This window comes from Monomorium pharaonis, chromosome 10 (genome assembly GCF_013373865.1).
Source record: "Monomorium pharaonis isolate MP-MQ-018 chromosome 10, ASM1337386v2, whole genome shotgun sequence".
NCBI classification, from domain to species: Eukaryota; Metazoa; Arthropoda; class Insecta; order Hymenoptera; family Formicidae; genus Monomorium; species Monomorium pharaonis.
This window is the reverse complement of record NC_050476.1, coordinates 1,079,041-1,103,326: the sequence shown is the minus strand read 5'-3', so window position 1 is coordinate 1,103,326 and position 24,286 is coordinate 1,079,041. Positions and strand designations below refer to the sequence as shown.

General features: G+C 35.0%; 1 protein-coding gene across 7 annotated transcripts in view; it reads left to right on the top strand.

The window, feature by feature from the left end:
- The first annotated feature begins 7,174 nt into the window (after positions 1–7,174).
- LOC105840594 (TBC1 domain family member 13) overlaps positions 7,175–24,286 on the top strand; it is a 27,745-nt gene continuing 10,633 nt past the window's right edge. The window contains exons 1-11 of one of the 7 annotated variants that reach the window (XM_036292765.1): positions 7,177–7,818; positions 7,902–7,975; positions 8,969–9,097; positions 9,646–9,802; positions 12,948–13,104; positions 13,203–13,208; positions 13,376–13,574; positions 13,655–13,856; positions 13,952–14,074; positions 14,155–14,212; positions 14,570–15,710. In XM_036292765.1, the coding sequence (XP_036148658.1) occupies positions 7,799–7,818; positions 7,902–7,975; positions 8,969–9,097; positions 9,646–9,802; positions 12,948–13,104; positions 13,203–13,208; positions 13,376–13,574; positions 13,655–13,856; positions 13,952–14,074; positions 14,155–14,212; positions 14,570–14,638 (1,194 nt within the window). In that variant the 5' untranslated portion in view covers positions 7,177–7,798 and the 3' untranslated portion in view covers positions 14,639–15,710. Of the gene's footprint in view, positions 7,819–7,901; positions 7,976–8,968; positions 9,098–9,645; positions 9,803–12,947; positions 13,105–13,202; positions 13,209–13,375; positions 13,575–13,654; positions 13,857–13,951; positions 14,075–14,154; positions 14,378–14,569; positions 15,711–24,286 lie in introns of those variants that run through there. The other 6 variants (XM_036292766.1, XM_036292762.1, XM_036292768.1 and 3 more) reach the window with 6 other exon arrangements.

Genomic DNA, 24,286 nt, shown 5'->3' with positions numbered 1-24,286 from the left:
TTATATCTTAAAGGTTCCTTCTTATTAGTAGATGGCGTTATTGATGTGACAAATAAAAATTTATATCAGTGATATGTAGCATTATATTAGTGTATGTACAAGAGCCACAACCTGTACGTACACTAATATAATGCTACATATCACTGATATAAATTTTTAATGTATTTGTCACATCAGTAACGCCATCTACTAATAAGAAGAAACCCTTAAGATATAAATCCACTTCCGGTTGTGGCCATGCTTGAATGCCTGTGGGGGAAGCTAACTGTACCCATTGCTTCGTCGATCGTAAAATTGTTCGTCGCGTCGCACGTTTGCTTCGGGAGTGCCGACCGATTTAATTGAAAACGAATCGTAGCCGGTTCGTCGCGTCGTGCGTTTGCTTCGGGAGTGCCGTTTAAGTAAATGGATTAAAAGGGCTTTTCTCATAATTCCAATGATACAACTCGATTGAGTAATACCGTTCGTTTCCCTCAGCCGCTTCATCTAAAATAAAAAGATAGAAACGTTAGTAATAAACGGACAATAAAATAAAATATTTTGGAAAATCGTGAATAAGTAAAAATAAACTTAAGAAATTAAGACTAATTTCGCTGCGCGCCTTACGTCGTCTCGTATTTTCGCGACTTGTTTTTCCATGCCTCCACACTTCTCCTTTCCACGATGCCTGTCTTTGGGCATCTATCCGCATCGAGAGCCTGTCTCTGGGCGGATCGTCGCAATCCTGTTATCCTTCCCGTTCCCGATGCCTGTCTTTGGGCATCTATCCGCGTCGATAGCCTGTCTCTGGGCGGTCGTCGAAACGAAAACCTATTTCGCCGCGCGCCTTACGTCGTCTCGTGATTTTCCATATCTCCACACGTCTCCTTTCCACGATGCCTGTCTTTGGGCATCTATCCGCGTCGAGAGCCTGTCTCTGGGCGGATCGTCGCAATCCTGTTATCCTTCCCGTTCTCGATGCCTGTCTTTGGGCATCTATCCGCGTTGATAGCCTGTCTCTGGGCGGTCGTCGAAACGAAAACCTATTTCGCCGCGCGCCTTACGTCGTCTCGTGATTTTCCATACCTCCACACGTCTCCTTTCCACGATGCCTGTCTTTGGGCATCTATCCGCGTCGAGAGCCTGTCTCTGGGCGGATCGTCGCAATCCTGTTATCCTTCCCGTTCCCGATGCCTGTCTTTGGGCATCTATCCGCGTCGATAGCCTGTCTCTGGGCGGTCGTCGAAACGAAAACCTATTTCGCCGCGCGCCTTACGTCGTCTCGTGATTTTCCATACCTCCACACGTCTCCTTTCCACGATGCCTGTCTTTGGGCATCTATCCGCGTCGAGAGCCTGTCTCTGGGCGGATCGTCGCAATCCTGTTATCCTTCCCGTTCCCGATGCCTGTCTTTGGGCATCTATCCGCGTCGATAGCTTGTCTCTGGGCGGTCGTCGAAACGAAAACCTATTTCGCCGCGCGCCTTACGTCGTCTCGTGATTTTTCATACCTCCACACGTCTCCTTTCCACGATGCCTGTCTTTGGGCATCTATCCGCGTCGAGAGCCTGTCTCTGGGCGGATCGTCGCAATCCTGTTATCCTTCCCGTTCTCGATGCCTGTCTTTGGGCATCTATCCACGTCGATAGCCTGTCTCTGGGCGGTCGTCGAAACGAAAACCTATTTCGCCGCGCGCCTTACGTCGTCTCGTGATTTTCCATACCTCCACACGTCTCCTTTCCACGATGCCTGTCTTTGGGCATCTATCCGCGTCGAGAGCCTGTCTCTGGGCGGATCGTCGCAATCCTGTTATCCTTCCCGTTCCCGATGCCTGTCTTTGGGCATCTATCCGCGTCGATAGCCTGTCTCTGGGCGGTCGTCGAAACGAAAACCTATTTCGCCGCGCGCCTTACGTCGTCTCGTGATTTTCCATACCTCCACACGTCTCCTTTCCACGATGCCTGTCTTTGGGCATCTATCCGCGTCGAGAGCCTGTCTCTGGGCGGATCGTCGCAATCCTGTTATCCTTCCCGTTCTCGATGCCTGTCTTTGGGCATCTATCCACGTCGATAGCCTGTCTCTGGGCGGTCGTCGAAACGAAAACCTATTTCGCCGCGCGCCTTACGTCGTCTCGTGATTTTCCATACCTCCACACGTCTCCTTTCCACGATGCCTGTCTTTGGGCATCTATCCGCGTCGAGAGCCTGTCTCTGGGCGGATCGTCGCAATCCTGTTATCCTTCCCGTTCTCGATGCCTGTCTTTGGGCATCTATCCGCGTTGATAGCCTGTCTCTGGGCGGTCGTCGAAACGAAAACCTATTTCGCCGCGCGCCTTACGTCGTCTCGTGATTTTCCATACCTCCACACGTCTCCTTTCCACGATGCCTGTCTTTGGGCATCTATCCGCGTCGAGAGCCTGTCTCTGGGCGGATCGTCGCAATCCTGTTATCCTTCCCGTTCCCGATGCCTGTCTTTGGGCATCTATCCGCGTCGATAGCCTGTCTCTGGGCGGTCGTCGAAACGAAAACCTATTTCGCCGCGCGCCTTACGTCGTCTCGTGATTTTCCATATCTCCACACGTCTCCTTTTCACGATGCCTGTCTTTGGGCATCTATCCGCGTCGAGAGCCTGTCTCTGGGCGGATCGTCGCAATCCTGTTATCCTTCCCGTTCCCGATGCCTGTCTTTGGGCATCTATCCGCGTCGATAGCCTGTCTCTGGGCGGTCGTCGCAACCAATCACCCTCTCCTCCTTGAAATAAAGAAGTAAGAAACTAAAACTTATTTCGCCGCGCGCCTTACGTTGTCTCGTATTTTCGCGACCAGTTTTTTCCATCCCTAAAAAAAAAAACGTTACTAACCTACAATAAGTTAACATTAAACTTACGGAACTTTCTTTGAACTTGAAGTCGTATCATGGGTTTTATAGATTAGTCTAATTAGTTCCACGTGCGTTTGCTTCGGGAATGCCGACCGATTTAGTTAAAAACGAACCGTACCCGGTTCGTCGCGTTGCGCGTTTGCTTCGGGAATGCCGACCGATTTAAATGAAAACGATGTATGTTATTCGCGAGTGTCTAGTGCAACAAGAGGAGGAGACGTAAGCCCCTGGAAAGGCATCGTATCATTCCGCAGAGAAACCTTGGAGTGAGTATGACTTATTATTTGTATAAAATTAATAGTTTTTTCCATTCGATTTCACTAGATAAGTTACAACATTATAGATAGAATCGCGTAAAATTTTATACAAATTTAATTTTATGAAACCTTTTTGTTCGAAAAATATTAATTATATGACGATTATATTAATAATTGAAAGAATAAAAAATTTTATATGTAACAATCATCTTTCATTTTATATTAGCAATCGTGAGCTCTATTTTAATTTCAATCTATATGTATGTTAAAGTATTTTACAAAATTATTCTATCAATTAATTATTGTATTTACTTAATGAGCCTAAGTACAGAGCTGCATGCCCTGAATTATTTTTTACAATATTAATTGTTCCTTCTGTCCTGCTTTAAATTGGACTTTGCGTTTGTTTGTTACAGAATCACCATAGTAAGTGTTCAGTTGTGCAACGAGAGGAGGAGGAGGTCCAGGAAGGGCATCGGGCATCAGCGGAGCAACCTCGGGGTAAATATTTTTTATTTGCACAAATGATTTTTATTATTTATTTATCTTAATATATAATATAATATTTAATATATAAATTATAAAATTTTCAAAAATATTTATTATTTTAAGCACTGTTTTAATTTGAATCTTATATTTGTGTGTTACAGTATCATCGCAGCTTCGTGGCCGAATAACTCCGCTCGTTGCGCATCGGATCGGTGAGTGACGATTTTTTTTATAAAACAACGAATCTATGAAATTTATATTAAATCTTTTTATTTGATATGTATTATAAATAATACAGATAAATGCGACTTTTCATAGATTCGTTGTTCTAAATGTTTTTTGTTTGCATTTTTTAAAAATAATATACTTGATCATAATGTATGTACGTGTTACCCGGTAATTTTTTTTGTTAAAACATTTTTATTTAAAACAAGTATAAATGTATATACTTGTTTAATTCGCCATTACTTAAATGTCTTAAATTATCTGGCTGTCATGCAGCTAGAATGGATTTGGCCAGGATCAACGAAAGGTGAGTCCAATCTGGCCGGAAAAAAATTTATCAAGAGTGTCAAAAATTAACGTAGGTAGGTAGGGATACGGGTAGGTAGAGATACGGGCAGGTAGGAATGTGTGAATAGGTAAACGAATAAATGGAAATACGGTTAGGCAGGAAAATCAATCTAGGGTTGTAGGGCTCGCAAATGTGTTGTTTACCGCCTGTTTTAGACTTTTCCCATTAGGTCATGTTATAGGAAAGAGGAGGTTTTAGTGGGTAGGCGGCGGTGAGGCTTTTCGTCCGACGTGCCTTCCGTTGAATCCCACACTCTCCTGGTCTTTCGGGGAGTCTTTTGAAGATTTCCTCCTCTATAAAAAAAAAAAAAAAAAAAAAGCCGGCAGATACACACATAAGAAGTATGTACAAGTAAGCGGGAGCAAGGAGACATAATTCGATAGTTAAAATTATTAGACAGAATATTAACAATAATATGTAGACCGCAAGTTTAGTAATAATAAATATAATAAATATAATTAAATTTTTTATGTATAATTTTTTAAATCTGCGTTATAATATATAAACATAATAATTGTACAAACGGAAAGCGCGCATAATTAATTTGAAAATGCGAATACGATAGGTAGAAATACTATTGGAATTTGTGTATATAGTATAGGTATAGAAAAATTCGATTGTTATATATTTTATGATTTGTTTGTATTTGTGTTATATCATCCGGGTAGCGGGTAGGAACTCCTTATGCTGAGAAAAAAAATGCTAGATTCAAATAAATATTTCTTTGAATAGTGCTAATAACGTATTTTATAGAAAATCAATAATATATTTATTTCAATCAAGTAATATTTTCTAAATTATAGAAAACTATTACTTGTTTTAAATAAATATTATTGATTTTCTATAAAATATGTTATTAGCACTATTCAAAGAAATATTTATTTAAATTTAGTATTTTTTTCTCTCAGTGTGGACAGTCCTATCAGGGGAATTGAATCAACCCCTGCCCACCGCAGATTCCAGGCGCTCCCTGGTCCGGGGAGCTAGCACCTGTCAAGGATCCCTGCCCAGGGTAACGGGTGAAGATTGCAAGGGCTAAAGAAGAGACAATGGAGAGAAGAGACATGAAAATGGCGAAATAAACGAAGGAGTCAACTCAGCCTTAGAAGAAAATATAAAATTATCGAGGCTACGTAGTTCCACATCCACGTTTTGCGCTGATACTACATCGACGATTTGGACCCACGAAAAAGGTAAATGTCGCCCTGATAAAAAATATTTTTAGAATTACATTTTAGAATTACATTAATTTTTTTTATTTTTTATTTAATGATATTAATATTATATTATAATAATGGTATTGGGTATAGTAATTCAATTAAAACGGTTAAAAATTGGAATGTCAAAAATTAAATAATAAATTTGAAAAAGATATTAACTTTTTACTTAGTTAAATTAATATTAATCAATTTTAAACAAGTTAGTTTTTAACAATTATTTATGTATTTATAATTTATGTGATTTGTGGCTTAATTAAGTGTTTCGAGGCTTCTTAATTATTTTTCTCTTTTCTTTGTACATCATATAAAGGTTATATTTTTATATAATCCTATCTTGAAAAGGAGAATGAGACACGAAACAGAATTTACAAAAAATGTATAATAGAATCGAATAAGTAAAATCGTATGTGAATACGCGATTATCGTTAACTAAAATTAAAGTATGCTAAAATTAATTAACTGAACGGTGGTCTAACACATTATTTGATTCGTTAACTTATTACTTTACAGTTGTTGAGATTGGCAGTAAAAATTGTAGCGTGCACTCATAAAAGAATTTAAGTTTAAGACAACATAATGTTTATCTTTTATTGTTATATTTTATAAATACTTAAGAATGTTTGAAATATTTACAATTTAAAAGTTTTCCAAAATGTTGAAACATTTCTAAGTATTTAAAAGATGGAAACAAGAAAAATAAACATTTTAATATTTTAAAATTAAACACTTTTTCTATAATGCAATATAATTTTATTTGTTATATAAATAAATTTGAAATTAAATGAAAAGAAACAATTAAATATTGTATAAAAATATTTCTTTTAAATTCGTTTTTTAGAAAATATTTAATTTTATATAAGAGACAAATTAAATGTTTCATGAACAAAAGAATTATTTTTTCGAATTGATGAAATAGAACACTACTTTAATTTAAGTTTTATATTTGTGTGTTACAGTATTATCGTTGCTAATTAACGATCCACAATTCTATGAGGTCTAGGAGAGGCATCAGGCTTCGGCACAACATTTGGGTAGATATAATTTCTTTTATATTATATATATGTTTATTTACCCAAACAGCACATAATATTTATAATAAATATTTATAAATATCTATTTCTATTTATTTTTGAAAAATATTATGTAAATATTTTATACATGTTTTATATACACGAAGGAAAAATCTTTATTCAACATATTATTAAAATATAGACCAAATATTTTATACAATATTTGTGGTAAATAAAAAATAAAGATTTGTAGTAATATTTTGTAAATATTTATAAATATTTTTATAATATTTATGATAAATCTTTATAATCATCTGTCAAATCTAAGATTACAAAAATATTTATAAGATATTTAAATAAATATTTATAAAATATTCATATAAATTATAAATATTTTATAAATATTATATAAATATTGTGTGATGTCTGAGTACATGTTTAATAAATAATGTGTAAGTAGTCTCATTTACTGTCAATAAAAAAAAAGTCATTCTTTCGTTTGTGTTTGTGTTACATCCACGTTTGGGCAAAAAAAATGCATATATGTATAATTTAATTGCGTTCTGTGCTATGCATATAAAATATTAGTAACAGAATAATTGGTTTTTGTTATATGTATGTGCTATTAAAAAAGTAAATATATCATCTCGTTTGCTCCTATGTAGCACGGACACACACCAAAAAAGACTTCTTTATTAACAGTGTCGATAAGTGAGTGAGGTCACGTAGTTCTACATCCACGCGTTTAGCGCTGATGCTAGTCAAATCGGTTGCACGAAAATGGCGGTGGCCGAGGTGGCTCCTTTCAGCCCTTTCAGGTTCATTTCTGTTTCCAACTCTCCAACTCTTCGGCCTGTGTCGAGCGATCGAATGTGATTACATCTGCCATCTCCTTCTCTTTCTCTCTCGAGCTATCTCTTCGAACGATGAAGAAAGAAGGAGATGGCAAATAATCGTTTTTCGTCGATTCGATTGCTCGACGCAAGCGACCGAAAAGTAGGCCGAAAAGTAGTGATAGGGGAAAGCGAGTGCTGTCAGTCAGCCCCTCCACGTGTAGTCGGCGTGTAGATTTCGATAATTCGATGCCATTGCTGCGCCGGAGTCAACGGCCGTTGACGGTGACTACAGCTGGTCGTGGAGTCTGTGGAGAGAGCAATTCGAAAGCGATGGCGGTCGTCGTCGTCGAGCGCGTCCGGCCGACAGGCCGCTGTCAGTGATGAGAAGGAGGATTATCGCTTTCGTACACGCGCCCGCTCGTCCGCGCCGCCGCCGCGTCACGCCCGCCTATCGAGTGTTGATAAGGAACCGCCGCGGTTAGAGATCTGCGTAGCTCCCACACGCCGCTAGATCATCCCTCTTGTTGTGTGTCACATGTGCTACACGCGAGAAAAATGAGCATTCTGCGAAAGAGGTAACATCGAGGTGCTCCCGCTCTCGAACGATTCGTTCTCCGACGTGTTCGTCCCGTGTTTATCTCGTGGCTTGTGTTTGCAGATTGAGCGAGTTCGATGACGTTCTCGACGCGGACGAAATTAACACGGCCAGCCTCAGTAAAATATGTTTCCACGGTACGCTTGTCACGTTCAATTGACACCTACACAATGTCTAAATATATTCAAACTCGGAGTATAACACATTTTATTTAATAAAATGTTTTATGTTCAGATTCTCTCTTCTGATTTTATAAGATCATCTTGAATAATGTTTTAAGATAATATGACTAATAGTCAGTTTTTATATTACATTTAAGATTGCTTAAGTACAATCTCAAGACCATCATTGATCAATCACATTTTATTAGTACTTTAAGACATCACTTAAAGCCCTGAATAGAATAACTATAATTTTGAGACAATGTTTTATGCCTTAAGGCTTTGTTTTTAACAAAGCACAATAACTCATATCTAAAGTCTTGTGCGTGGGTATATGTGTGTGTATATTTAGTATTATGTATAATAGTACTTTTGTTATTATGCAATAATTTGTCATTAATTGCAAATAAAACAGCTCTTTAAGACTTTGTTATAACAATTATTGTATGTTATTAAAGATAAAGACTTAAGGCATAAAACATTGTCTTAAAATTATAAAACTATTCTAATTCCTTAAGCTATGTATAGAAATGCCTAGCATTATAATGCAATAATAAACAATAAATAATAAACAAGTCAGCCATTCTGGTAAAGCTTGAACACAGTCTTGATGTAAGATCAACTAATAAAACTATCAATACTGACCTAAGACGTCTTAAAGTTATCTTTAGATAATTATCTATATTTACATCGCACTCAAGGATATTAGCAGCCTATTACGTCATTCTATCTTTATCACTTGGTATACACAAAACAAAGAATGAAGCAAAGACAGAATGACGCAAACAACACGATAACTCCGTTAAATGCACATTCTGAAAATAGGTCAATATATTTAAAAAACATTGTATGTTTCAATTTTGTATTTGCATGGAATCTACTTGATTTGTTCATTTGTCACAGATGCTATTTTATTCATGTCAATGTGTTTTTCTTGCTTCTTTCTAATTGCATTCTTTCTTTTTTTAGGTATACCCGATGAGCCCGGTGGCCTGAGACCTCTGTGCTGGAAGCTATTGTTGAACTATTTACCACCGACAAAGTCTAGTTGGTTAGAGACTCTAAAGCGCAAAAGGGAATTGTACAATACCTTCATTGGTGAGAGAATACCGTTTGTTTGATAAAAACAACTTATATTATAATTTCTATGTAGTTTACTTTAATTTCAATTTAACTTTTTATTTTTTTAATATTTATTTCCACAGAATAAAGAATAATTTTGATTTTGGTTAAAATTTTTTTCTATTTATTAGTTCTTAGAATTAAAAAGGGATAAAGAGCAAATTAAATCAAAATTAATCTACATTGATGACAATGGAAATAAATTTTATAAAGAAAAAATTATTCGAAAATTGTACAAGTTTAACTTTTACTCTATAGAAATTAATTTCCACTTTATAGGAATAAATTTTGATCCTTATTAATTGTTATTAAAATAACGAATTATTTGGAAAATTGTACAAGCTCAATTTTCACTCTTTTAGAATGATGTTTCACTCTATAAGATTTAGAAAGCATCTTTTTCTGGTTTTAAAAATTAGAAAAAGACAAAGATAAGTTAAATCGAGATTAAAGTTAATCATTGCTACAAGTGAACATTAGACGCTTGAAACTAATGTATGGTATTGTATTTTGTGATTTTACAGAGGATCTCATTGTTATGCCTGGAGGATCGAATACTGATGATAAAGAAAGAGTCGATGTGACGTTACACGATCATCCTCTTAATTTAAATCCAGACAGCAAGTGGCAGACATACTTTAAGGATAATGAAGTTCTACTTCAAATTGATAAAGATGTTAGGCAAGTATCAAATCATATAAACATTCTGAAAACTATCTTGCTGATTAAAACAAAATCATTTTTATTTGTAATAAGGAAAGATAATAATTTTTAAAAGCTTTATCTTTGAGGCATTGATATTAATAAATAATTAATTTTACTTTGAAAAGGGAAAATAATAATTTATAAGAACTTTCTTTTTAACACCAATAAATTAATCACTTATATAATTAATAATAGAGTATTTACTACTGAAAAAACTTGAAATTTTCATGGAATATATTTTTTACTTTCAAAAATATTGATTTTTATGAGATTTTACAGGCAAAAAAATTTTAAATATATTTATTTTGGAATTTTCTAATTTAAATTCTATCTGATTTGTCAAACAAAATTCTTTGATGTTTTTTTTATAACGCAAAACCGATTAGCAATAACGACATACATCTATGTACATTTTTTGTGACTTATAAGTTTTTGTTAAAAAGAATAAATACATTAGAAATAGAAAATAACACATTGTTTTAAATTAACGTTTGGTGTTTAATCAGATTTCGTTTTTAATCAAATAAATCTAATTTTTTAAATTTAAGCAAAATAATACGATAAACAGGTCAATATATCGAGCCAAGACAAATTATCCTAGTACATATAATTTATTAAATAAGCATTATATAATTATAAACGCGACTAACAACCCTGTGTTAAAAAATGTTCAATTTCAAAACGTTTTGATTATACTTAGTTCTCTTCAATGATAATAAATTACCAATATGTATGAACTTAAACATAAATGAAATAATGAACACGAAAATAAAATTAAACAGTTAAAAAAGATGACCATAAAACAGCGCATTTCGTATCAAAATGTGTCATAATAAATAAAAACGTGAACCAATAAATAATACAATTAAATGAATAATGAAATGAAAAATAATGAAGTTCTTTCGTAAGTCGGTTTATATTAAAATAAATCTATGGTATCAAAAACAACGGAAAATGTATTATGAATAACATAACTGATAATTTGTCTTGGCTCGATATATTGATCTGTTTATCGTATTATTCTGCTTAGCATTAACGAGCTTTTCATATTTGTGTGTATAGTTGTTTTCCATACGCTGGACTAACAATGCGTTACAGAAACTTACCTTTTAAATATCATATATATAATTTTTCGTTTATCAATTTTTATTACGGCGCGAACATTACATCTTTAGTTAAGCATTGAATAGATATTAATTATAAATTGATTAAAGCAGCCTCTCAGCTACAATTTCTCAAGAACTGTAAATCCAACAATGTTTTTCCGCAACATTTAAACACAATTAAAGGCATACATTTATGGTTCAAACATTATAAATCAATTCGGAGACTTGAGAGAGCGTTATATAATTTTCGTGTTAGATTATTCTCGATAAAAATTTTTACACAGATTAGTTGATCAATTAAGACATGAACGGCTAAATGCTTCTTACCTGTTAGACAAATCTATTTATCCTCATGTTTTAAATTGCATTATGATTTATCATACTAATTCCTTCGATAGATTTAAATTAAGAATGAATAACTTACACCACAAAAAATTGGAATGGCTAGTTCAGAGAAATGAAGTACATAATATTAAGAAAATCAAACCAATTAGGCATTCTGCTTCCGACTCCCGAACGTTACACTGTTCATTAGCGCTTTGTCAAATACTCTGTGTGTTGCTCGTTTTAATATTGTGTTTTTAAGATTTGGGAACAACATATATAAGTTTACAGTTTTCTACAATACGCATATCAGTTATGTCATTCATAACACGTTTTCTATTATTTTTGATACCATAGGTTTATTTTAATATGAAAACAGACTTACGAAAAAACTTCATTATTTTTCATTTCATTATTCATTTAATTGTATTATTTATTAGTTCACGTTTTTATTTATTACTAGCTATGCCCTGCCACGCGTTGCTGTGGCTCTCTATTCTTATGCTACGTTTTTTTCAAATTTTCTTTGCTTTCGTTGTTTAACTTTCAAGAGCCTTGCTTTACTGTTGCTCTTTTTATTTTATTTTTGAATAAGCATTTATCTATCTTTAATAAATCAAATATTCATTTATTTACGTACTTCTAACTTTTTTTTCTAAAAGCTGCTATGGATTTAGAAATCCATTCAAAAGACTGTTTTAAATAAGTTCCTTTTTTTTCAATAAAATAACAGCTATCTTTATTTTTCTTATTACCTTAATTTAAACACAATAGAAACATTTTTCGCCTCCCGATTTCTCCCGTCTCTCCTCGTCTCTTCTGGTCTCTCCCCGTCTCTCCCGGTCTCTTCCGGTCTCTTCCGGTCTCTTCCGGTCTCACCCCGTCTCTCTCGGTCTCTACTCGTCTCTCCCCGTCTCTCCTCGTCTCAATGTGTCAAAATTTCAATAATATTAATGAAAAACTATTTTTTACACTTAATTATGGTCATCATTTTTGAAACACACGGTATTTTCATAATCAGACCCCATAAGAACACTCCCGGTTACGAATGCAACGTTGTGTCAAAATTTCAAAGCAATCGGTGAATAACTTACGGAGATCTTAGATGAGTAACAAACATTTTACATTTTTATTTATATAGATAGATGACACATTTTGATACGAAATGCGCTGTTTTATGGTCATCTTTTTAAACTGTTTAATTTTATTTTTGTGTCCATTATTTTATTTATGTTTAAGTTCATACATATTGGTAATTTATTATGATTGAAGAGGACTAAGTATAGTCGAAACATTTCGAAATCGAACATTTTTTAACACAGAGTTGTTAGTCACGTTTATAATTATATAATGCTTATTTAATAAATTATAATGTACTAGAATAATTTGTCTTGGCTCGATATATTGACGTGTTTATCGTATTATTTTGCTTAGCATTAACGAGCCCTTCATATTTGTGTGTATAGTTGTTTAAAATTTAATTTTTAAAACTTAAGTGGCTTTTTTGTAATGATTATGAAATAAAAGATGTAATAAAATTAACTTATTTTAAAGTTGCATTAGAAAATTTTTTATCTTGTCTGGAATTTTTAGTAAAATTCCTGGAAAATTCAGGATTTTTTAACAAAATTTTAGTAAATATTCTAATAATTAATTTTACTAACAAGGAAAAATAAATTTTACTTGTATAGACGACTGTGTCCAGACATATCATTTTTTCAACAAGGCACTGATTATCCATGTGAAAAGATAGTGAATGCTAATGGCCAACAGCGTTTGCATCACAGAGTTCAACACACAGTACTGAAAAGTGCCAATGTCGAAAGAAAAGGCTTAGGAGTGACCAAGGTAAAAAAGTACAAGTGATTAAAACTTTTATCGCTAACTTTTTTGTTAAATTTATTAATAGATTTTACTTATCTTTGCCCTTGTGTTGACATGGAAAGCAGCAGGTATTATAAACAATGCAAGTAGAGTAATACATTCTACTTAAGATAGCGTTAAAAAATTTATTCTATATATTTATAGACGTATCATACAGAAAGTGTGAAGTACTTCTATAACATTCTGGATAAATGACTCACGTTATCATGCTACATTGTTACATTTAATCCGTTAGATAGCAGTTTCTGTCAGAAAGGCTTCAGAGGATTATGCACCATTGGACGAAGGTGGAGAAGCACATTGGGAGGTTTTAGAAAGAATACTCTTTTTGTATGCTAAGTTGAATCCCGGCCAGGGTTATGTGCAGGGAATGAACGAAATAGTCGGACCTATATATCATGCATTTGCTTGCGATCCGGATCCCACATGGAGAAGTGCGTACTGTAATATGAGAGTAATTGAGATATACACAAACGATATTCTGATAGCGATACATACATCTTTCGTTTCGCAGAACACGCTGAGGCGGACACTTTTTTCTGTTTTACTAATCTGATGGCCGAGATACGTGATTTCTTTATAAAGACGTTGGATGAAGCTGAATTTGGAATTAATTCGATGATGAGCAAATTGACCAATCAAGTTCGAGCCAATGATCCTGATGTTTGGTTGCGTCTACATCAACAAGAGCTGTGTCCGCAATATTATAGCTTTAGGTATAATATATCGTTGATTATCGTCAATGATGGTTATATAATATTGTCATATTTATAATTCTCATTTTTATCTTTATTTTTATGCCGGAAACAAGATGGTTGACTCTCCTTCTTTCGCAAGAGTTTCCCTTGCCAGATGTTATGAGAATATGGGATTCCTTGTTTGCCGATGAAAACAGATTCAGTTTCCTTATACATATCTGCTGTGCCATGATCCTGTGAGTGAATAAATTTTATTATATCGTCAGCAACAATTTTTGTTTTTCTCCTGTAACAAATATGACGTATATATTTTTAGATTAGTGAGGGATCAGTTATTGGCCGGCGATTTTGCTACAAATGTTAAACTTTTACAGGTAAGAGATATAATGTATTTTATTACATATATTTATTATGTGTATTTTAATACATATAAAAATACATATAAAAATCATTTATGTGAGACAATCACGATGTAAATTAAATTATTTTTAGTTGGTTGCAAAAAAAAAATCTTGATGAAGTACACTGAATAATGAGAATGATATTTTTATTTCTTTACAGTTATTATATAAAAATCTTGATAATATTATAAAATTTTATAATTTAAAATATTTAAAAGAAATTATATTTTTTAAATTTAATTACATTATTGTAAATAAACGATGTTTATATTTTTTTAAATTTAGAATAATGAGAGGTGCATGTAAAAAATTAATATGTTCTATGTTTAGAATTTTCCTTCAATGGACATCCAGATTGTGCTCTCTAAGGCTGCTGCTTTGGCAGGCAAAACTTTTTAATTTTTATAACAATTGATTAAGAATACGAACAAGATTCAATGATTTTTATATCGAATATCATGATATTCCTCTTCTTCTTCTGAGCTTTCATGGTCACATACGTGATATATTATAAAGCGTAATTTTATATATCGTTGTCATTCCCGAGGAGAGTGAAAAAAAAAAATCAATATAAAAATATTAATTATAATATCATGTAGATGTTTGAGCTGATCTTATATCAGACGATCTTATATCAAACATTTAACAGTTGTATATATAACACACACACACATATATATATATATATATATATATATATATATATTCTCGCGCGTAGCGAATACTGAGATCTACATACAGCATTTGCCACATGTTAAATTTTTTGATAAATTTAAAAAGCGTTTGTGTACATATATATTATACTGGAATGTAATATTTGGCTGAAGACGTCAAAGTGTATATTTATATAGAAGATGATAATCATTTCATAAGCTGGTAATGATAAGATGAGGATTTAAGAATCGAAGAGGGGAATCTGAATTAAGGTTTCCCAATTGTCCGATACAACTTTTGCAATAATCACATCACATTAGTATCACGTATATTTATACGCGCCATAATAATTAGGCTATACGTTAAGAGGAGAAATTTTATAATCTTATTTTTGTAATAAAACGTAACTGTTCGAACTACGTTTATAAAATAAAGGAAAACGTTATTAGTTTTCCGTCAAACTTACGTTGCCGTATTTCCATCCTATATGTATTTCTAAAATTGAATTACTTTGCAAACGGTCGAGCTTCTAGAAATATGCGTTCTTTATTCTACTCGCGAGTGAGCTGGAGAAAGAGAGATAGCGACGATCATTATTGGATTAATAAAGCCGTCTCTCGTTCCCTGGCAGAATAAACTAAATTTCCGGATTTTATTTCATCCCGTCTAACTCTCTACGAAGTAGAATGATTGACCCAGACTATGGCGGGAATATTAATGAGGATACATTTCGGTTATTCCGAAGCTACGCGAATATCTCCATCACAATCTGTGTAACGATAAATACAGGAATTATTATCAAAGAAGACTGAATCAGAAAAAAAGAAAATGTTTTATATATATAATCAAGGAACTGCTTTAATTAGAAGTAACTATTTAGAAGTAAACATTTCTTGCTCACAAAAAAACCGAACAAATAATTACACGAAAAGAACAATTTTATTATATCTAAAAATTTAATCAGAATACAGATCAGAAAATAATTTTATGTTGCACTATCAAAATAATTATGTAGGAAACTCAAGCATGATGATACGTAAAAAGTTTCAGGATTCGATATAATTATTTGGATAATCTAATATAATTATTTTTAGATTTGTGTTTTAGCAAAATTGTTCTTTTTGCATATGAAATTAAAGAATGTGTTAAACTACAAATATTTTATTTATATAAAGGATATAATTATTGAAAAATCAAAGAATTTTGGAACCCTATTTTTCATACAAGAAATATATATAATATTAATGCAAAAAATAGAAACGGATAGATAATTGCTCGGTACTTTTAGCATTAGAAGAATGTTCTCCATTTATTATATCGCGAGATTTAAAAAAGTGCAAAATGACGTCTCTACGTGTAAACAGCATAGAAAATTACGGGTCTGCGACTCAACCGGCGCTCCTCTTTATCACCGATGACCACCGACGTGCTTTGTTGGGGGACCGGACATGTGCAGTCGTCGCGGCTTGGACCCTTGGCGTAGCGAATCGCTGCCGTATCTTGAGATTTTGAGGATAGGCGCGATCCGAATAACCGGGCACAAAAGTCGCGCGAGGTTGTCGGAGAAAGAGCATCCGCATTCGTGTGGGTGGACTTTTATGGCGGTTGATTATCTGATTTATAATCTCTGTTCGCGTGGGGGTCTGTCCTCTGCTCGAGTTCCGATCGAGCCCGCAAATCATCGTCGCCTTTCGGAGACAAAGCTTATTTTTTCTTCGATTTTAACTTACTGACTGACAAAGAAAGATCCAGTTATCTTACGGATTTTGGAAAGTTCCGGAATTGGAAATTATTAAGATATAAAATTTGATTTTTTGTAAAAATAATATATAATTTTTAGCCAATGGACCAAAGAATTGGAGTTACAAGATTTGTCCTTTTTTTATTTCCTTAATATTTATGTTGTGTCGCGTTCTCGATTTGTTTTACAATTCTATAAATTAAAACAAGCATATTTTAAAAAATTTACTTAACATTTATTTTAAAAATAAAAATAATATGTTTGAAAAATCGGAACATATGAAATTGTTTCTTAAATATATGCTGTGTATAATCAAAACTGTGAGTTTTTAAGAGTATTTTAGGTATTTGAAATTTAACAATTTTGTAACTCCAACTATTTTATTTATTACTTAAATATTATGTATTACTTCTACAACATCAAATCCTATTTATTTTAATCAAATTTTCTAAAATTTGTTGAATCTCCCTTTATGAGTATATAATTTGGCTAAAAATTTAGGTGAAGCATTGATGTAGTGAGTGCAGTTCTCCAGTATGGGGAGCGTGTGTGCGCATCTTCTTCGATGAGCGCGAATGGCAAGTAGTGTGACCGTAATAGCGACCTGACGGCAATCAGGATTTAACGAAGAGTAAAAGGATCTAGGAGCCGCTCTATAAAACCGCACAAAAACTAGGTGACAGTAGATATATCTACCGTAAACACGCCCTCCGGTCATTAGGTTCGAAATTTATCTCGGCTATCCCTCTCACCGCCGCCTCTCGGCTAATCAGAGATCCGCGGATTTTATGATGGTTGATGCGGTCGTTAAAAGATGTACGCGCCGGGACGGCTGCTGTTTTCTGGTAGTCGAGACGACATTGGGAATTTATCAGAGTTCGCATATCGCCCGAGGATAGACTCTTGTTCTTCTTATTGAAGCGGAATCCAAGCAATTCTCGGTGATTACACTGCGTTTCGTTTATATACGGAGAAAAAACAATAGAGAAACGTTCGAGGGACTAGTCTTTATAATTCTTTTGATTTCAAGATAGGTATACGTTCTGGTTCCAGTAATATAATATCTTCCAAAAAAAAGAAAGGCATTGGTAAAAATTGTCGGTAAAACAGACGACTTTAGGATCCCCTTAAGTATTGTAGTCAAGATTTAAAATAGTTTCTTCGTTTCAGGGTCTTGTTTTTAGACATTAATAATCTTTATTTTTTTTTAATTAAGTAAAAAACATGAATTATAAGAGATGAGAATATTATTATATATTTTATATATTTTACATATTATTATATGTTTTACTAGTAGGAAAACATAAATTAATATTATATGTATATTTGTGAAGCTCAATAATAATTTACAATTTCTAGATGTTTAATAGCTTTATATGTCAATTTTAATACTTTTCCGACAAATTAAAATTTTTGAAAGATCAGAATTAGATTTGGTAGTCTAGAAGCTAAAAAAATACCGTTTTTATTTTCTGGAGGTAACAATCAATTCATTTTATCCATTATTCTTTAATACATACATACTATATCTACTTTATCTACTTAATAAATTAATATAAATGTAAAAACATTTTATAACTTTTATTTTAATATCTTTTTTAGTTTAAAATATTGTTTTTATATGAAACGTTCCAACAATTTAATAAACATTAAATAGTCAGTTTTATAAACGTTTTTACATGATAATGTACGTATTGGCTAAACGATTTTTTTTAATGTAATTTGTTTGGGATGTTAATACGACTCTACGATTGGATTATGACATCTTAAGATTGTATCCAAGACGACCTTAAATAAGAAAGGGCTACAGATACATACTTATACTAATATATATATATATATATATATATATATATATATGTATGTATATATATATATATTAAATAATCCAAAACATACTCTAAAAATGTACCGCCCGTCATTTGCGATTTAACACATTTTCGTAGATACGAAGGTATGATTGATATGCGAGGTGAGATTCTGACTATCCAGCCATTGATGCGGAGGCTCGAATTTGTGCTCGAATTCACCGGGTTTACCTCCTCCGCATCCGAGTCGATACGAGGTGACACACGAAGCCACGGGGTTGACGAATGTACCAAGATCGACCGGGATGACTCGGCGGATTGTTCACCAACGTTCTCAGCGGTGGTCCCGCGGCGCGTCTGCATACAGCTTGGATTGATGGATCCTGACCTCTCAAAGGAGGGCTTCGGCACGCCTTTCGGAATATGATAGATTCGTGCGGCGGACGCCTAATACGGACTTGGGAATCGCGAGTGGGAAACACGGCGATCGCACAATCCATCGTGCGCTCGCACGCGTGAAAAGCGTTTTCGATTCTTCGGCTGCGGCGTCCGAAAAACTTTCGCGGCCTCTCTCACGTGTATGATGCACGCGGCCTTCTTTATCAAGCTGTTTTAGCCGCGCGACGCGATGTCAAGATGCTATCGTGGGCGCGACACATCGGGTACTGTTTACAGTTAATTTACCGTACTGTGCCATGGCGCGCCATCTCTTATTCGTTGGTGGTCCAGCGTATCAAGGATCTCAATCATTTATTTGTGCCGGTGGATACACTCAGCATGCGCATCTATCTGTCGTTTCGTGCATTGTACACGGCTCTTACCTCTCTCAGGGAGAGAGAGGAGAGAGAGAGAGAGAGAGAGACGCGTCACGACGTTACGAAGCCGATTTCATATTGCCGCATACGTTGTCCCATTACATAATAACTCGCTGCCATCCGGCCGCGCGCGAGAGTCGATCCGTAGATTATCGGCATTCGATCGACGGACGTCTACACCGACAACTACACCACCGCCGCCGCGCGATCGATCCTCGAGAAGAGGATCTCGATCCCTTTGGTCTTCGCCGCCTCATTCATCCCTTCCCCGCGGAGGTAAATGCGGGGCTTTGTTTCCGCCCGTGACGTTTCCGGCTGTGCGCGACACGGATGATATCGGCGTCGAGGAGAGACGCGCGTCTCCTCCTCCCAATTCAGCGGAATCGATACTCTCAGGTGGTTCAACGTGCGATCGTACGTGCTTGTTGTACGAGGATACGTTATGTACAACATATATGTATGTAGTCAGAATTCGGCGTGCTCTTAGCGAAAATTCGAGGGACCGCCCTCTCTCACCACCGTCCGAACAAAACGCATATCTCGCAATAACGAAATCCTCATCCCCTCCGGCTTACTGGACGGGTGAAGGTGGGCAGGAGAGGAAAGCCGCCCTAGAGTTTAGCGATCTCTAATGAACTGCTAGCCCGTTAGTTAGCTCAGTTCTCTCTCTCTCTCTCTCTCTCTCTCTCTTTCTCTCTGTCTTTCTCCCTCTGTATTTCATCCATGTGTCTATGTACGTTGCGTACGGATATACGGTGTGTACCCGCTGCGCCGTATACCACATATAATCTACCCCGACGAATACAGCGAGAGAAAGAGGGAGGGAGGGAGGGGAGAGAGAGAGAGAGAGAGAGAGAGAGAGGGCTGGCTTTGAAATGCGGAACGCGGTACGTACACGTAGATACAAATAAATCCTGTTAGCTGGCACCGCCGTGGCATGAGCGCTGCAAAGCCGAATTTTCGTTGCTCTCGGCTCACATCTGCGAATATTTGCCTGTGGGTAGCACATTACACCCCCGTGCAGCCCGACTGTTGCAACCCGGTGCTTGTAACTACTCCACCTACCCCCTTCTCTTTCTCTCTCTTTCTCTTGCGTTCTCCCTCCGGACCACCATCCATTACGCGTGCAATGGAATACACCGCGGTTAAATCCGACCGCGCGCATGCACGTCCTCCGTTCTTCTTCGACGGTGAGACGCGGCCCCGGGAATTTGCATCTTTACGGGATTACCGGACGTATAAGGGGGGATGTGTCCTCCGTGTCGACGATCGGGAGCGGATTAAGTTCGACGCTTACAACTGTAATAACAGACCACCCGGCTCTGAATCGGCATGACGGAATCATCGGACCAGCTGACAGTCAAAATGTGATATCAGAATTTGATCAGAGAATGACTAAAATGGTCAACGTGATGACGTTAAAACGACGGAGAAATGATGAATTAATGTCACAGACCGATGACGACATTTCTAAACGTTAAAAGACGTGACTTTGTGACTTTCTCTATATTTTATTGACGTTTTAATAACGTAAAAATTTTTTTTATATTTAATTATTCGTTAAAATTGTTTATAATTATTTATATACGAAATTCTGCGATTACTTAAGCAGTCATTTTATTTTACATTATTATTAATGTTACTGATCTTTGCGATCATGCGAAAAATGACATTTCGTAATGATCCATGAACACTAGTTTATGTTAATGGATATATACTGATGTGTGTTTATATGATCAGCTCAATAAATGAAAAAAATGTGTATGAAAATAGGAAAAAATACATTTGCCCACACAGAAAACAATATTTCCATATAAAGTTAATTTATAAAAAGGATATTGAATTTATTTGATGAGCCATGCTATATAATAATTATTTTGACTAATCTAACTTTAAAAAATTATGTCTTTCTAATTTAATATAAATAATTTTTACATAAAATTTAATTCAAACTTGACTTAATCTTAACGTAACTTTCAACTAGTTAGTTTTTTTACTTTACTTTTTTTTAAACTTTGTTACAAAAATATTATCTTACCCAGTTCTGTATAATATAAATTGGTATATTCTGAAACAGTTAATGTTTTTATATTTTTAATTATCTTGCACACACACATATAAATATGTCAATTTATAAAATTAATTTAAAAAATATTATAACGTTTTTATATAACGTATTACAAAAAAAAGACATCGTCATCAGATCAATTTGATATCACTCGACTAGTAAGCAGTTTCTGATATTATTTTGATTTAGATAAATAAGTTACTTGGGAGTGCAATGCTTCGTCATCGACACATCGACACACAAGGCCCCGTTTCTCCAACTTTTCCCATCTTTGTGTGGTGGCACGATGTATTGCGTTCTCTTCATTCAGCTTTGACGTGCTAGCTCGCATTAGCTAAACTATCGCGCGAGACTGTGGATAATCGATCATTCATCAGACTGCCGCTTCACTTGATTTTTTTCCACGTCGTTCGCGTTACTTAATTAGGCGACTTTTCATGCATGCGCCATCGCGACACGCGTAATTAACACGTGGTTCGATCGTTACGATAAGGGAGAATGAAAATTGTCGTGTTGCGGGAATCCTTTGTATAATATTACCGTCATGTTTGTTGTACGTGTACGTACGCGTGTGTTGTCGCGCGTGATGAATCGCGGACGATCACGATGAATCATCAAGAGTACAATACGTGCGATGTCATCCTTGCTGATTTTTGATATCCAGAATTATCCGGCGTTATAAATTTGTCGCACGCGTTTGATTCCTGCCCACGTCTCTCTCGAGCATGGCAGTCGCAAAAATGGTGGTGGGATTCTGGATTTTCGCGAGGAGGAAGCCGCGTCTCTCGGAACATTAAAAACAAGGGAGAACGAGGGCAAGGCAGAGGAGAAAGAAGGGGTTGCCGGGAGGCGGAAACCCTCTTTTAATTTTCTTTTAGCCGCCGCGTGAGCAGCTAATTTGCGGCTACGAGCTCGGTTTGACAGGAAGGAAGGAAGGAGTGGGAGAGAGAGCGGCGGGGAAAGAAACGATTGAGAAGCGGAGGGATCGCGCGGATATAAAGGAGGAAATAAATTTCTCTCCTTGTGATTTGCATGCAATGAATTTCCAATTTGATCGGACGCCCTTTGATGCCTTGGGCCGATCGCGACTTGATTAACGCACGAACTCGCGCGTATCTCCGAATTTCTATTCTTTTTTCTTTTTACCGGCGTATCGACTGTCCATCAATTATATCGTCGTTAGCGTTAGGTCTCAAACGTCGGGAACCGATTGCCGAAATGAGTCGTCTATGCGATGTGAATTACATATACTCTTACAATTAAATTGATCATTTGAAAAACACAACATGAGTTAATTTTGAGGTATTAAGGAATTGAAAATCAGGGAAGATAGATACACAAAAACATTGTATCGATTGAGCATTTTTTATAGATAATTATTAAGCTTTAGTGAAATAATTTTATTTAAATTATTGATTAATATAATTAAATTTTGTAATATTTAGTAACTGTTTAGTTACTAAATATCACTTTATTATATTAATATAATTATTAAATGTTATTAAATATTTAGTTATATTAGTTAAACACAGAGAGAAAGATTTCTTTAGATTTAATAAACAGTTTTATTCGACTATTCCTAAGCATATAATTTTTGAGTTTTAACAAATTTTAAACAGATTTCTTTAGATTTAATAAAATTTATTAGAAACAAAAAATTATATGTTATAAAATAGTCGAACAAAATAGTTTATTAAATTTAAAGAAATCCTTCTCTGTGAACATTTAATTAAAATTATTTCACAAAAGCTTGAGTATTATTATAACTCTTATTTTAATGTACCAAGTTTATAAAATTATCATTTACATTAGTCAGTATTTTTTACATTATATTAAGTAAAAATATATTTTATTTTAGCATATTGTAAATTTAATGTTATGAGTTTGTTTTTTATAAATTATTCATTTTTTAAACGTAAATTTAAATATATCTCTCAGGGTATACAATCTGTTATTTTGTAAGATTAGAAGAATCTGTCACAAGAATTTGTTTTACATTTATAGAATTTTCTAATAAAAAAATCCTATTTTATAATGTACCAAAAATGATTTACGTGTTACATACAAATGATTTCATTGAGAAACAACATACACAAGTTCATATTTTTAAAATTAGTTTTTAAAAATAAGTTTTGAAAGTGATATGTTTCATTGACTTAATGTATAAGATAATAAAACATTTTTACACATTTCTAGTACTATAGTTATAAAAACTGGACAGTTTTTTCAATTCTTCAAGAGTGAAATTTTTTTACTTGTGTTGTTTGTCAAATGACCAATTCATTATTCACATGCCGACTTCGGTTTCGACACAGAAGCGTTGCTCCGATCTTCGTCGCCCGTCCGCCGATTCGTTTCATGAATACACATCGAGCACAGTTCGCAAGGGCACGCTATTTTTTGGCACACAAAGGGAGCAGGGACACTCGCGCGGGCACACTACGCGAATGCGTAGGTGCGTGGAGGTCGGTAACAGGATTACGAGGGGTGGCCGCGGGAAGAAACCCTGACATAGGGGCAACGGGCTCGACCGAGGGGTGCCGACAAGTGGACCGAATAATATTGCATGGTGCGAGGGAACCGTGTAAAAGGAGAATCGTGGCGAATCCTAAGCCCGAGGTCATTCGGTATCCATCTAACTCGATCGTCGATAGTTCATTTAACGTCGCGCGGATATGCGAAGATTAGAGGAGTTTCGGAGCAGGAACTGAAGTAATCTGAAATATCACGGAATTGAAAAATATTACCGATTGTAAAGAAGAAGATCGCACAAGAAAAAGAGCAATGAGAAAAATAGAAATCAATAGATCGGAACCTATAAAAGCTATAACATAATACTTAATATCTGAACGAGAGCTTCAAATATTGAATCTCGATTTTCGACGATTGTAAAGCTCTGTTTGAAGACCAATTAAAAATCAGATTTTGACTAGTCAAACAATTTTATAATAATTTGTATTT